At 39.2% G+C, this 13,917-nt stretch overlaps 3 protein-coding genes across 4 annotated transcripts; 2 read left to right on the plus strand and 1 right to left on the minus strand.

The window, feature by feature from the left end:
- The first annotated feature begins 655 nt into the window (after positions 1–655).
- On the plus strand, positions 656–2,861 carry LOC119501678 (tetraspanin-10). Its single transcript, XM_037792224.1, has 3 exons — positions 656–1,190; positions 1,312–1,901; positions 2,012–2,861. Exons 1-3 carry the CDS (start codon positions 1,101–1,103, stop codon positions 2,316–2,318), a joined length of 987 nt encoding a protein of 328 aa, XP_037648152.1. The 5' UTR covers positions 656–1,100; the 3' UTR covers positions 2,319–2,861.
- Positions 2,862–2,970: 109 nt separating this feature from the next.
- On the minus strand, positions 2,971–6,089 carry LOC119501681 (retinal cone rhodopsin-sensitive cGMP 3',5'-cyclic phosphodiesterase subunit gamma-like). The gene is made up of 4 exons (XM_037792226.1): positions 5,991–6,089; positions 3,844–4,005; positions 3,715–3,755; positions 2,971–3,614 (listed from the first exon to the last, which is right to left on the minus strand). Exons 1-4 carry the CDS (start codon positions 6,023–6,025, stop codon positions 3,538–3,540), a joined length of 315 nt encoding a protein of 104 aa, XP_037648154.1. The 5' UTR covers positions 6,026–6,089; the 3' UTR covers positions 2,971–3,537.
- Positions 6,090–7,731: 1,642 nt separating this feature from the next.
- On the plus strand, positions 7,732–12,338 carry ccdc137 (coiled-coil domain containing 137). Of its 2 annotated transcripts, XR_005209881.1 has the most exons (7): positions 7,732–7,919; positions 8,722–8,864; positions 8,982–9,204; positions 10,291–10,373; positions 10,883–10,962; positions 11,644–12,036; positions 12,114–12,338. XR_005209881.1 is itself a non-coding variant. In XM_037792225.1 (6 exons), exons 1-6 carry the CDS (start codon positions 7,849–7,851, stop codon positions 11,839–11,841), a joined length of 798 nt encoding a protein of 265 aa, XP_037648153.1. In that variant the 5' UTR covers positions 7,732–7,848; the 3' UTR covers positions 11,842–12,304. The 2 variants fall into 2 exon arrangements, 1 of the variants encoding a protein (XP_037648153.1); XM_037792225.1 differs by having other exon boundaries at positions 11,644–12,304.
- The last annotated feature ends 1,579 nt before the right edge of the window (positions 12,339–13,917 follow it).

A 13,917-nucleotide genomic window follows, 5' to 3' on the forward strand; every position in this document is an offset into this window, starting at 1 on the left:
AACGTGCTTAATGTTTTGAATTAAACAAAAACACTTGTTTAGGATTAAGCAACTAAATCACTTAGTTTGGTTTAGGAAAAAAAACAACATGGTTGGGCTTAAAATTACTAAGTTTTTACAGTGCAAATGTAACTTGACGTTGAGAACACAGGACAAGAACGATCAGCAGATTGTAAAGTCAAAGTGAAACGTGGTGCACGGGACACAAACAGCAGTCTCCTGGATGAAAGCCTTGTGTCTGTTAGACCCATCAACCTCCCCTCCTCTTTAAAGGGGATTTATTATGCGTTTGTGCTTTTTCCCTTTCCTTTAGTGGGTTATATAGTTTTATAAAGTCCACGCCAAAGGGAGTTACTCTCCCCCACAGAAACACTGCTCCTGAACTGCCTGAAACGCCTTGATTGAAGTTCCGCCTTTTGTACCGTAACGTGGTGATGTCACAGAGTAACATATTTGCATAATACCTACCTAGCGGTTAATTTGACATGCCCTCAATCCAAGCTAGTTAGAGTGGAGCTGGAGCGCAGTCCAAAGAGTTTGGTGCGGTTGACCAATCACAACATAGTGGGCCAGCTGACCAATCAGAGCAGACTGGGTTTTTCGGTAGGGGGTGGAGCTCAAACAGAGCGTTTCAGACAGAGGGTGAAGAGAGGTGCTGCAGCACAGCCAGTATGATAAAAATAAAGTGTTTTTAACATTAAATCATGTAAACATGTTCTAGTAGAAACCTAAAATACAAGTATGCACCTGATAACATAGTAGGTCCTCTTTAACTATCCATTTTATTTTCCAAGTGCTATGAAATTATTACATAACACCTTGACATTTTATTGGTTTAGTGAGTAAACTTCACATCAAAAGTCTCTTGTTCTGGTCAAAGCCCCACTCTTGTGTTTGCAAGCCTCTCATGCTTTGATAACCATCTAATCCCCTCACTGTGACTCTCACATGATGAAGAAATCCCACGGCTCGCAGCCGCCACAGGCTGAACACACTGCATGGTTTCTCCACCTCAGCTCACATGCTCCTCTGTTGCGAATGCTCCATTTCAGCTTGTGTCATTCTGACCAGCTAAAAGCACGGGGAGAATCGTCTCCAACATGAGGAGATATTTCTTGATTGAAAGGATTTCTTTGCCGTGGTCGAGGAGGGCCACCGCGCAGGATGAGTCCAGTCCGCTCATACCAAAGGTAAAGGGTCACTTTTGAACTTCTGTTTTGTTACGTTCCTTTCTGAATTTTGAGTAAATCTGTGTATCTAAATATTTGAGGTGGCATTAGTTCTCATGGTATTTTTCCTGTGTGTCCAAAGGCAGGCTCTGCTAAAGAGGACGCTGAGGAGCTCGGCAATGTCACCACTGAGTTTCACCAAGCAGGGCCCAACGGAGAGGACAACAGCCCCGTATTTGCAAGCATCCAACCCCACTACAGATACTCTTGTATGGACTATTTCCTAAAATACTTCCTGTTCCTATGCAATCTGGTGTTCACAGTTCTGGGCCTGGTGATTCTCGGTCTTGGGATGTGGGGCCTCATCAGCAAAGAGTCGTTCGCTCAGGAGAAGATCGGCAGCATCGGCACCGACCCGATGCTGATACTTGTGACTCTGGGCTTTGTGCTCACTATGCTCTGCCTGTCCGGCTGCATGGGCGCATTAAGAGAGAACTGCTCTTTACTGAAGCTGTTCTCTGCCGCGGTGCTGGCGCTCATCACAGCCCAGGTGCTGGCCGCCATCATGGCCTACACTCTACAAGGTCAGGTTGGAGGATACCTGCGGGCAGGGATGTTAGCCGCCATGGTGCGCTACCAGGATGATCTGGATCTGAGGTTCATCACGGATGAGATTCAGACAAATCTGCAGTGCTGTGGGGCAGATAACTACCGTGACTGGGAGCTCAACATGTGAGTAGAGGGTGACTAACTTGGATGTATTTATAAAAAAAAGTACATCATGACTTATTGATGTTGGAATGCTTTGAAAGTAACTGGATATTTTTTTTCCTTTTCCTCAGATATTACAACTGCTCATCTCCAGGAGTGCTGTCCTGTGGCGTCCCCGCGACATGCTGCGTGGATCCTTTGGAGAACGGCACCGTGTGGAACTCTCAGTGTGGTTTAGGAGCCCAGCTGCTGGATGAGTTTAGTGCTCAGAGCGTGATCTTCCTGGGCGGCTGTCTGGGGGGGATGTCTCGCTGGATCGAGCAGCACGAGGGCCTGATAGGGACCATTGCAATCGTCGTACTGGGGGTCCAGATTCTGACTCTGTTTATCACAACACGACTGTTAGAGAGCATCCAGTGGCATAAACTTTACATGTAACGTGGGATTATGAATATATTGTGTGCTGATATTTAATGTATGCTTTTGGATGTCCACCTTGTTTCTCATTTGTAGTAAACAAACCCCGAAACCATGAGAGCAAAAATCTTGTTTTTAAGGAAGCAAATTTCAACTAGGGATGTCAATCGATTCAAATATTGAATTGGGATTAATCGAATGATTGTCCATAATAAATTTTGATTAAATGCAAGTTAATCAAAATGTTCAAAATGTACCAAGTATTTAATACTCTTATCAACATATCTTCATATTTACCATTATATTCACATTAGAGTGGTATCATTCTTCTCATGAATTACTCTCTGAATTCACATACGCTACTTTTTTTCTTTAAAGGGACAAAAAAGCATCCTAATGGGAATTATGTAATGTTTCAAACACAGCATGGTTTAAAGGTCTATTTTTATGAAGACAGATATTTAAAAAAATAAATATAAAAAACACATCCATAGAGCTTTTAGAAAGGTGCAGAATAAAATTATGTCTTTTTCTAAAAAAAATATTATGATTGTGAATTAATCTTTTTTTTAAATGCAGGTCCAAAATGAACGTTTTGTTTATTTCCGTTGAAGATATCTGATGTTTGGTTCTTCTAACAAGGCTTGTGAGCCAATAGTAAAATGATGTCGGTGGTATCTCTGGGTCGTCAGTTAGTTAGTGTGGAAAAAAACAGACTGAGTTTGACGGTAAGTGCCCGGCAACGACTTGTTGTGAAGTGAATGCAATGGAACGGGGGAGGTAGAATGCGACATCTTGGGCTGAATGTTAACAATGTTATCAATAGCACCTTTAATAACACACTAAGTTTGGCAAAGAGGGGGAAAAAACAAAAACAAAAATGTTTTAAAAAATCCAAGTTTTATTCTGAGTTTGATTAAACATTTGTGCAGAAACTCCCTCTTTGAAGCAAACTTCCTGTTACAGCTCCCACTGCAACCTCAGGCAATGACACACGCAGCATCAGACTTCCAAATGGCAGCTTGAGAGTCTTATGAAAATATATTGAATTTACAGTATAAAACAACTTAGGCAAAGCATCCACTAAATGCAGACACCGTTTTGCATTTTGGTTCTTGAGCTAATACAAAAAAGCCAATATGAATGATCCAGATTGGGTTGGTATAGGCTAATTGATATTCTGAACTTGCCACATCGGTTCCCTTTGGTAGATATAAAAATAATTTCTCAGCGAAGAGACTCAGATGATCCCATACTGAGCCAGTTCATGTAGCTCTAGATGACTGTATGCTTCCCATGGGCAGATTACAGTGATGTCTGAAAAAGAAAGAACAAATAGCAAGTAAGATGAAGGAAACGTTGTGTGGTTAATTATTCATGGTGTAGTGGAACATGTAAAGGTGATACTCCTGCTTACCCATGCCAAGCCCTTCCATTCCTGGGATATCCTCTCCAAAGCTGCAGGAAGAAAGAAAACCAGCTTTATTGTGGGGAAATTGATAAAAGGCAAACTTTCTAGATGACACTCATGAAAATGTAGGCTCACCCAATGACGCCCCTCTTGGGCGGCTTGCTCTTGAACTGGCGGCTATTCCTCTGTTTGAACTTGGGCGGGCCGGCCACAGGGCCGTTGACTTTGAGGGGAGCTTTGTTGCCAGTCTTCGCTTCAAGTTTGGCCGCATCCATATTCATACTTTTGTTGTTTGAGCTGAAATGAGATGGGACAATCAAAGTGTCATAAAAAAGTGATGTAATGCATGAAAAACGAGATAATAACTTGTTTACGCACATTTGTTTTAACGCCACCAATTTCTTTGACGCACTAACGCAATTTGCGATTGCGAGGTTGTTGCGGCTCATTTTTAAAGCTAGAGTGAAGATACTGTGATCATATGAAACTAGAAAGCCTAAGGAATCTATTGGCAAGTTGTTTTGTCGCGAAGGAGGCAAAATAACGCTCCGAACTTGTGCTAAATTTTGGCGAGGAAAAACGGTCATGGCCATTTTCAAAGGGGTCCCTTGACCTCTGACCTCAATGAAAGTGGGTTCTATGGGTAGCCACGAGTCTCCCCTTTACAGACATGCCCACTTTATGATAATCACATGCAGTGTGGGGCAAGTCATAGTCAAGTCAGCACACTGACACACTGACAGCTGTTGTTGCCTGTTGGGCTGCAGTTTGCCATATTATGATTTGAGCATATTTTTATGCTAAATGCAGTACCTGTGAGGGTTTCTGGACAATATTTGTCATTGTTTTGTGTTGTTAATTAATTTTCAATAATAAATATATACATACATTTGCATAAAGCAAGCATATTTCCCCACTCCTATGATGATAAGAGTGTTAAATACTTGACAAATCTCCCTTAAAGATACATTTTGAGCAGATCAAAAAAAAATTGTTTTCGTGAGCCACATTTGAATACATTGCATTCAAGACAAATATCCACTTCCACTGCTCTGTACACATGAGACAAACTGTTATGAAATGAATTGTCCTACTGTGATTACAAACCCATCTTAATAACTTAATATGTGAAGAAATACAGGCTTGTGTACATACTGTGAAGGCTCCTGTAATCCCACGCTCACGTTACTAATGAACCCTCCACAATAGCACCTTTATGATCAGATTACAGCGAGGACACACTGAATGTGCTGGCAGCGCTAACCTGACAATAGCTCATGAAGTACTCGATCAGATTGTCTGTTATGTACACAATTTAACTTCAATCAAACTATAAATTCAGTAGTGTGATATTCTTGCTGAGAAGGATCCACTGTTAAAATACACTCAGTGGTCACTTTATTACGTATACAATCTAATGAAACTCAATACAGCAGCTCTGCCAATAGATTATACCTTGACCATGTCAGAAATGTGTTTCAGAAAGGTGTTTCTAATATTCTGATCCCTTGATGCATGTACAAAGGACAAAAGAATATAATCATTATTATTATTATTATTATTATTATTATTATAAATATGAATAAATACCATTTAACAACGTATTATAATCATCAATTATAACTTTATAATAGCTATCGAAAATATGTTTATAGACCTTTTATAAACCATTAACAAAGTGTTACAAATATCTGGTCCATGTAATGTTTATAGATGTTTTACAAATAATTTCTTAAATGTTTACAAATAATTTCATAATCATCAACAAATACTTATATATATTGTATATAAGATGTTATAATGTATGCAACAATAAACTATTAAAATAACATAGATTATGGCATTACTAATAATTAGTAAACATTATTAATTCTCATTTCATTGTTTGTTATCAGTAAAATAACTGAGTTTAATTAATTTACCATTATAAATAATGGTTATTATAAAGTGTTACCGGCTATACAGGTGTACCTAATATAGTGACTACTAAGTGTATGTCTCTCTACATTTTAACCTGTGAATTAATGTTTTTATCCTATGAATTGATATGTAAATTTGAAATAAGTCCAAAAAAACCAAGCACTTTTCTCGCAATAACTAAAACTAAATTACATTTGAAGTTGAATACAGACAAAATTGCAAATATATAATGTAAGAAAAATTGTCATGTATGATATACCAATATCAATATTACATATGATAAATTGAGAATGTGTCAAATGTGCATCAAAATCAGTCTGCAGCAGAAAAAAAGCATGATCTAAGTCATTGCAAATACTCACCTCCTTTGTTGCTGTGTATCTGTTGGAAGCGTCATCGTGGTCAGGGCTGCTGTTGCATGATGAGTTGTGTTTAGTGAAGCCCTTTTATACACCTCAGACTCTGAGAAGATTATGACGCTACCAACCAATAAACTGCAGGGCCCTCATCACTAGTACACACCACAGGTCTTTCACGTTGCATTATGGGACGGTACATTCATTAGGGGATTGGCTGACAGGCAGTTTAGGGGATGTCCCACTCCCTGCTGATCTGAACAGACACATGACAGTGGTAGACAAATGCAGATGTTTTTAGAATAGCAATAAGGATGTGATGGGTGTCCATCAGGACATATTTCCTGTGGGGTTTTCCCACTATACATCCTCAGTATCTCCACACAACCTGCAATATAATGCAGCCGAGGACATACTGTACTAGGGAAAACGTCCTCCTTTCATCAGCAGTCTCTCAGATTGAGTTGCATTATGTCTCACTGGTAATCCCCTCCTCACCTCCCACACACACACATAAACACACACACCTGGTCTACTCATCTGATGGCTTACTAAAGCTTCTCTCTGTAATCTATTCCATTCATACACATGTACATGGGACACGTGTAGGGGCACACGCTCTCACTTCCTACAGATTATTTACCTCACCCTAATGATCTGCACACAATAACATGGGGATGCATTTGATACCAATATACTTTTATTTCGTGCCTATGCTGCCAAAACACAAAACGACAGGGTGCTTGGATATCGAAACAATATTGATAAGAAGAAGATGGAGATGGCTTGGACATGTATTAAGGAAACCATCTGATGACATGAGAAAAAGTGGTATTGTGTTGGACACCAGAGGGAAAACGCAAAAGAGGGAGGCCAAAAACAACCTGGAGGTGAACCATCGAAGGAGAGATGAAGACCAGAGGATACAGCTGGAACAGCATTGAGAAGAAAGCAAACAACTGAGATGAGTGGAGATCCTTAGTCCTTGCCCTATGTGCCACCAGGCCACAACAAGGACTAAGTAAGTAAGTAAGTATGCTGCCATAAAACAGGAATGGCACACTGTATGACGTATGACACATACATGCTCAGGGACTACTAACTATGATGCCGACAGCTGATTGTAGGGCTGCAACTAGTGATCATGTTCATTGTTGGTTAATCTGTATTTTTTGTTTTTGATAAACGTAAAATGAATGTATGAAATGTCAAAATATTAGTAAAAAATAATGAAAATGCCAGTCACAATTCATGAAGCAAGGTGATGTACAGAGAGTGAATATATTTACTCAACTACTGCACTTAAATATAATTTTGAGGTACTTATACTTTAATATTTTTATTGTATTATACTTCTACTCCACAACATTTAAAACATCTGCTGTACTGAAATAACTATGCCATCTAGTGGTGGCAGATAGCAGCAAATACTTCATCCTGATTGGCTAAAAGTAACCACCAAGCAGCCAATCAGAATGAAGTGACGGAGCCAGCAAAGATCGTCTATTGTTATAAGTGTATCACTCTGGAATAAAAAAATACTCCACCAGGTGGAATTTCTCTTATCTGTTAAATTGGTGAGGAAAAGTACGTATTTTTCTTTAGATCTCGTCGCCGTCAAAATATTTATTTTTCTTTTATATTATTTTCTCCAAGGCTTCAGTCAGAGACGGTTCAGAAAGCGCATCTCGATTGCTCACGAGGAGCGGAGAAGACAGTGGTACCCTGACAAAAGACAGAGTGAGATCTCTTCACTTCCTGCCTCTCCCTCTCTCTGTCGCTGGCAGGTTGAGGTTTGTAGATAGCACGCTAGCTGTGTAGCAACACGTGTTATTGTTTTGTTATTAAAATAAAGTGCAGTAACATGGGGAAGAATAAGAAGAACCAAGCTAACGTGTCAGGAAAAGAAGCGGGCAAGGCCGGACAACATTCAAGGTAACGCAAGGAAACTAATGTGTAACAGAGACACTGTTAGCTGTTGTTGTTGTTAGCTCCCACTTTAGCTGTGAGCATTGCTATCAAAATGAGATTCAACTTGTCATTCTTGTGTTTAATTGAGGACACGTACATGCATTATATAGAGGCTTTTTATTCAACTTGTCCTACATGCTACCTGGACTGTATTGATTTTAAAAACTGCACTGCTCTTCCATTTTTAATTCAGATATATTATATGTATTTTATACTGTTTTTTCTCATATATTTATTGTATTTTTCTTCTATTCTATAGTTAGATTTCTTGTATGTATTTTAAAATATTTTATTGTATTTTTCTTCTATATGTCTCTTATACATATTTTTTATAGTGTTATTATATTTTTATTGTATTTTTCTTCTATTCTATATGTTTCTTGTACATATTTTTTATAGTATTGTTTCATATTTTTATTGTTTTTCTTCAATTCTATATTTATGTTTATTGTGCATATTATTTAAAGTATGTTTTCACAAAATGTTATTGCATTTCTCTTCTATTTTATATTTCATGTACATATTTTATATTATTTTTTATATTTTATAGTATTTTTCTATATTCCTATATTTTCCTATTCTTTATGTTTCTTGATTTTTGCAAAACTTGCTTTTATTTATGATTTGAACTCTCTTTCAAATCATAAATAAAAGCAAGTATTGCAAAAATCAAAATGTTAAGCACCAATACTCCAAAGCAAATTCCTTGTATGTGAAAACCTACTCGACATTAAACCAGATTCTGATTCTGATTGTGTCTAAACAGTGATAAGAAGCCCAAACGAGATGGTAAACCCAAGAAAGCCAAACCAGACCACCTCGAACACATCCCCTTCAAGCTCCGTGAGATATTGAAAAGCAAGGAGAGAATGAAAGCGGGACCCATGAAGGCCAAAAAGCTAAAAGAGGGTGAGCAGAAAAGCTTCTTTAATATTATATTTTGTGATGTACAGTTGTACTTTCTTTTTTTTTTAGCAGTTATGGGTTTGTTTATAACTAGTGATATATTTGTGTCTGTCTCTTTAGTCATCTCCCCTAAAGGTAAACCACAGGATTCTCAGAGTGGAGACATACCTGTCCCACATTTCAAGAGAGGAAAGAAGGAAAGTGTGAAAGCATATCTGCGACGCATGGAGAATGAGACAAAACACGTCCTCTTCCTCACCAACAACCAAGTAGACCGAAAGCCTGAGCTGGATGCAGACCAACAAGAGAATCCCGTAGAGGGCAAGTCTGATAAAAAGAAGGAGTGAGTACACTTTGATGTGTAACAAGCAAAGTCAACTGATGATATGTATTTGTGCTGATATGGGATGCAAATGAAGGGTGTGATTCAGCTGAGTCAGTTAAAACCCCATCCTCCTGCTCAGAGCTTTACTTGTTTGCCATGTATGCGTAGATCATATCTTCTTTGTTGGTTTGTGGCCAATGTTTCATGTGCCTGAAATGAAAATGTCCTACTGGGTCAACATTATATATGTGACATAGAAGTGGTGCACATCATCTGAAAGCTGGGAACCTGAAGATTAATTTTATATATATACCTAGGGGATCTATACATCCACTGAATGTCCTAGGTTTCTAGTTTGTGGTTGTTAAGTTTCATGAGGCTGTGATTATCCTAGAGGTCACAACAGGTCATTTTATACAGTGAGGTCAAGTTTCAAAAACTTGTCTCATTACAATGAGATGTCTACTATGGGGACTAACATCATCACACATGAATACAATTGGGCTAATTGGATCCACAAGAGTCTCTACTTTAAGGTGATACCCAATTTATGTAATTCTAAGACTGTTTAGGGACCCCAGTATGCAGAAATATTGAAACACACCATTTTAGAATAGTCGAAAATATCACATTTGTACTGCATGCATAAAACTGCTTGGGTTTTGCCCCAAACTGCATGTGATTATCATAAAGTGTGTATGTCTGTAAACTAAAGGGGATACTTGTGGGTACCCATAAAACCCATTTTTATTGAGATATCTTGATGTCAGAGGTCAAGGGACCCCTCTGGAAATCACCATGCCAGTTTTTCCTCGCCAAAATGTATGCCAACTTTGGAGCATTATTTAGCCTCCTTCTCGACAAGCTAACATGACATGATTGGTACCAATGGTTTCCTCAGGTTTTCTAGATCTAGCTCTAAACCTGAGCTTGCTACAGCCTCTGAAAGTTGGTTGGGAATGCTCAAGATCCTGCGGGTCTCAGGGGGTTAAATGACAATGATAACAGTAAATAATAATAAAAAAATGGACCACAGAAATATTAAAGTGATTATTATTCATGATTCATGTCTAATTTATTTGATCTTTGCTGTCTTTGCTACAGGTACGATAAAGTCAGATTAGGGAGGCTACAGCTGAAGAAGTTGGACAGACAAGTGGCCAAGTTGGAAAAAGACATGTTTGTAGGTAAGGAACAGTTTTCACTACAGAGGATGTGAGGGAGCAGCTCTGGTCAACGGACCCTCTGGCTTTTTATTCTTCAAGTTTATCAGAAAAGTATATTGTCCCCAAGCCCCCCACAGCAAACGGCAGAGTTAAAATTAGCAACTAGCTGGTAAACATAGTGGAGCATTTATTAGCTACAGTGCCAGATGTTTAGCATAGAACTTGGTGGAGACCAGAGCAGAGCTAAAAGGTGAGTGAATATTTGTCTTAGATTCATCAGGTGAACTCCAAATAAATGCTGCTTTGTGTCTGTTGGATTTGTAGATCGGCCATAATAACAACTTAAGAAGACAACTTCTTCTGCTACTTCCAAAATAGCCAAAATGTCCTTTAATGCTGCTTTAATCACTTCAAAATGATATTGTGTATATACAGTATATCCTGTAGAAGTGAAGTGGATACAATTGCCAAATCAGAATAAGATATAAAACTTGTTTGCATACTGATTAACTGATTTGTTTGTTTTGTAGATAATGTTCCCTTTGGTGAAGTTTCAATGGCCCCGCCGTCTTTGAGCTTCAAACCCAAGAAAGCTCCAGTCAAATCTCAGGTAACCTGCTATGTAGTTATCACGTCATGTCGGTAATCTTAAGCCCATGAATGCATGAGCAGTTTGTGACGGCTACCTCGCTGAACTGTGGCGTCCACACCGACAGAGTTTCTGCTGCTGCTGCCAGCCCTTTCTTTCTACATAGAGTTTGCCTTTCATAATAGTCATTTCATTATAAATTACATTTTTATCTATTTTAGACAGAAAAAGGTTAAGAAGTAAATAATAGAAATAAATTAAAAGCCGGTACTATTAATTTATGGAGCTGTACAAGTCACTGCATTTTCCCAACACCGTCCTGCAAATATTTCAGAATAAAAGCCTTGTTATAACAAATGAAGAACGTCACACAGAAAAAAAATGCTACAGGGCTTTTATTTTGAAACGAAAACAGAAAGTGTTGAGTCTGTGACATATTCTACAGATATAGACATTGAAACTGTAGTGATGTTGCTGTTATGATGTCAATAAACGGTTAAAAGGTCATTTTTACTGTCTATTTTGACCATGACTCTCTAGAGTCGTGCTGCTCACGCGGGTAGCGTGTCTGCTCTAACCTGTTAACATGGGCGTCGAGATAAAAAGCAAGATGTGCTGCGACGCACATGTGCTGTCCCGGCCGCAAGGTTGAATAAGAGGTTAACTGTGTTGTTTTTTTTCTCCTCCACCAACGTCATCCAGAAGACATCAAACTTGCTTCTCAACTCTCTTCTCGGCCAAACGGTGGCCTCCGTAGGCAAGCCGTCCATGGCCAGACAGAGAATCATGGAGGAGGAGCGGGTGCGAGCGGTGGAGGCCTACCGTCTTCTTAAGAAACAGAGACAGAAGCAGCACGAGGCCAGGCCTGCCAATCTGGAAAAACTCAAGAACCCTCAGTGATGTTTCATGTCAAAGAGAAGTCCCGGACTTCAGTCAGCGCTGAAGCTCGGACACTGAAACAGATGTTGTGATCGACCATCAGCAGACTTTATGTGTGTTATGTAACTCTGGAGCTGCCGGTGGGGGAGCTAACCACAGTGTAGCTAACTGTCAGGGGGACAAGCAAACATTTGCATCCGCTGCCCACATTGTGAGGTAAGTAGTGATCAACATCCACCTGCAACTTTCAGTGGCACATTGTGTTGACACTGTTTTTGTATTTGCATCTTTAGGAAGTCACCATGACATCATTTGTGATGTAATGGGCAATAAAATCATTAAGGCTACGTCACGGAAGCCAAAGATAAACCTCCTATTGTTTGCTGTGGTCCCACTAGATGGCAGTCCTCCTGTAGAAAGTGGTGCTTGTATGGAAGCTGACAGAACAGGCTGTTTTTAAAGAAAAAAATTATTTTTGATTGCACACCATGCCCTCATTATAAATGTGATTTTATGGCCTGAATCCTGGGATCAATAAATCAGCCTTTTTAAATGTGGAGCACTTATTAGAGCCTGGCACAGCTATTTACATTTGTAATCCGTAAAAGGTTTACCTCTCATGAACGAGGCCTTTGTTTAAACATCGGCCTCGGGGACAAACTGTGCAAATTCAGAGATGTTTGTTGAACAACTTCATCTTTCAAAAGCATCCTAGATCTAAAAGCAAACATTACTAATTCATATATTTTCTTATTTTTGCAGTAGTGATCTACTGAATAATATCACCAGATGGTATTTCCTATTAATACTGAGTCCCTGTTGTCTGGTCTGTGGGTCATTTCTGTTTGATCAGCTTTTTTTGTGCTTCGTCTGTGTTTGTCCACTGATGGTTGTCACAGTGACGAGGAAATGCGTTAAGTGGGGACAGCTGCTTGTGATTGGTAGTGCTGACTCCCTTGAGCTGAGCTCAACCACCATTGGTCATTTACCATGTGCACAAGACAGCTATTCATGTTATCAAGGGATTTACAGTTGCTGCCTGTCAGAGAAAGATGCTGTTTTTGATTTCAGCTCAAGTCATTGACATTACATGACTAATGAAAATGAATATTCAAATAATATTCCCGTGTACATGCAGCATGTGCATACTCATCACTTCATTCCTTCTACGGCTGCAACTAATGATTATCTTTGATGCCGATTAATCTGTTGATCAGAAAAAATGTTGATCAGTGCATCCAGTGCTCTAGATGGGCTGGTAATGGCACTTCTACATTTTTCTCTACAGCGTACCGCAACTTTTTCTTGCGTATACCGGCACTTCTCACAAGCTGCCGGTACTCTTTTCTGCCCTTTTCATATCAGGTTCTCTTCAAGATTCATAACGGTGCAGCGCTGGTGTTTTTGCACCGCGCCTCGCAAACCGTATGAACAGGGAATGAAATTAAAAACCCCAACTTCGAATATATAATATCAAATATATAATTGATATTCCGAATACGCTGTATACATGTGTCCAAAGAATGCTCCTAAAACCTAAATAATATTGGTATATCCCACGTCTTAATCAAATATTGTCATATTCAAAATAATAGTGGAATATTAGTGTGCATGTAAACGTAGTCACTGATCAGGAATTAACATCTAATACACTTAAAGACCTTGTCAAGGTTTCATGTATATTTATGTACCCTCCTCTGCAGAGTGACACCTTCCCAGTAACCCCTTAATTAGATGCATGGATGAAATCCAGCTAAGGCTCCTCTGGGCCAGCCTATAGTGTTAACATTAATGTAGAGTAACCCAGGTCAGTGGCATCAGACAGGTAAGCTGTTGTAGGAAATGCTAAGAAAACTAAGAATGCTGTTTTGTTTACATTTGCATAAGTGTTCCTGCTGTATGTTCACCATCCTGTTCGACAAGATGACTGCGCTGCTCATCTGCATGCTTTTTGCATCTTCATATATGCAAAGGCGAACGGAGGGTTCCGACAAGAGGCATTACCCAGTAAAATTTCCACATTCGTGTTCTGGTTCACATCTCTGATCGGCCTGATTTCCAGTTTGTGAGCAATTTCCTCTCTGAGTAAGCACCCGT

This window comes from Sebastes umbrosus, chromosome 14 (assembly GCF_015220745.1).
Source record: "Sebastes umbrosus isolate fSebUmb1 chromosome 14, fSebUmb1.pri, whole genome shotgun sequence".
NCBI lineage: Eukaryota > Metazoa > Chordata > Actinopteri > Perciformes > Sebastidae > Sebastes > Sebastes umbrosus.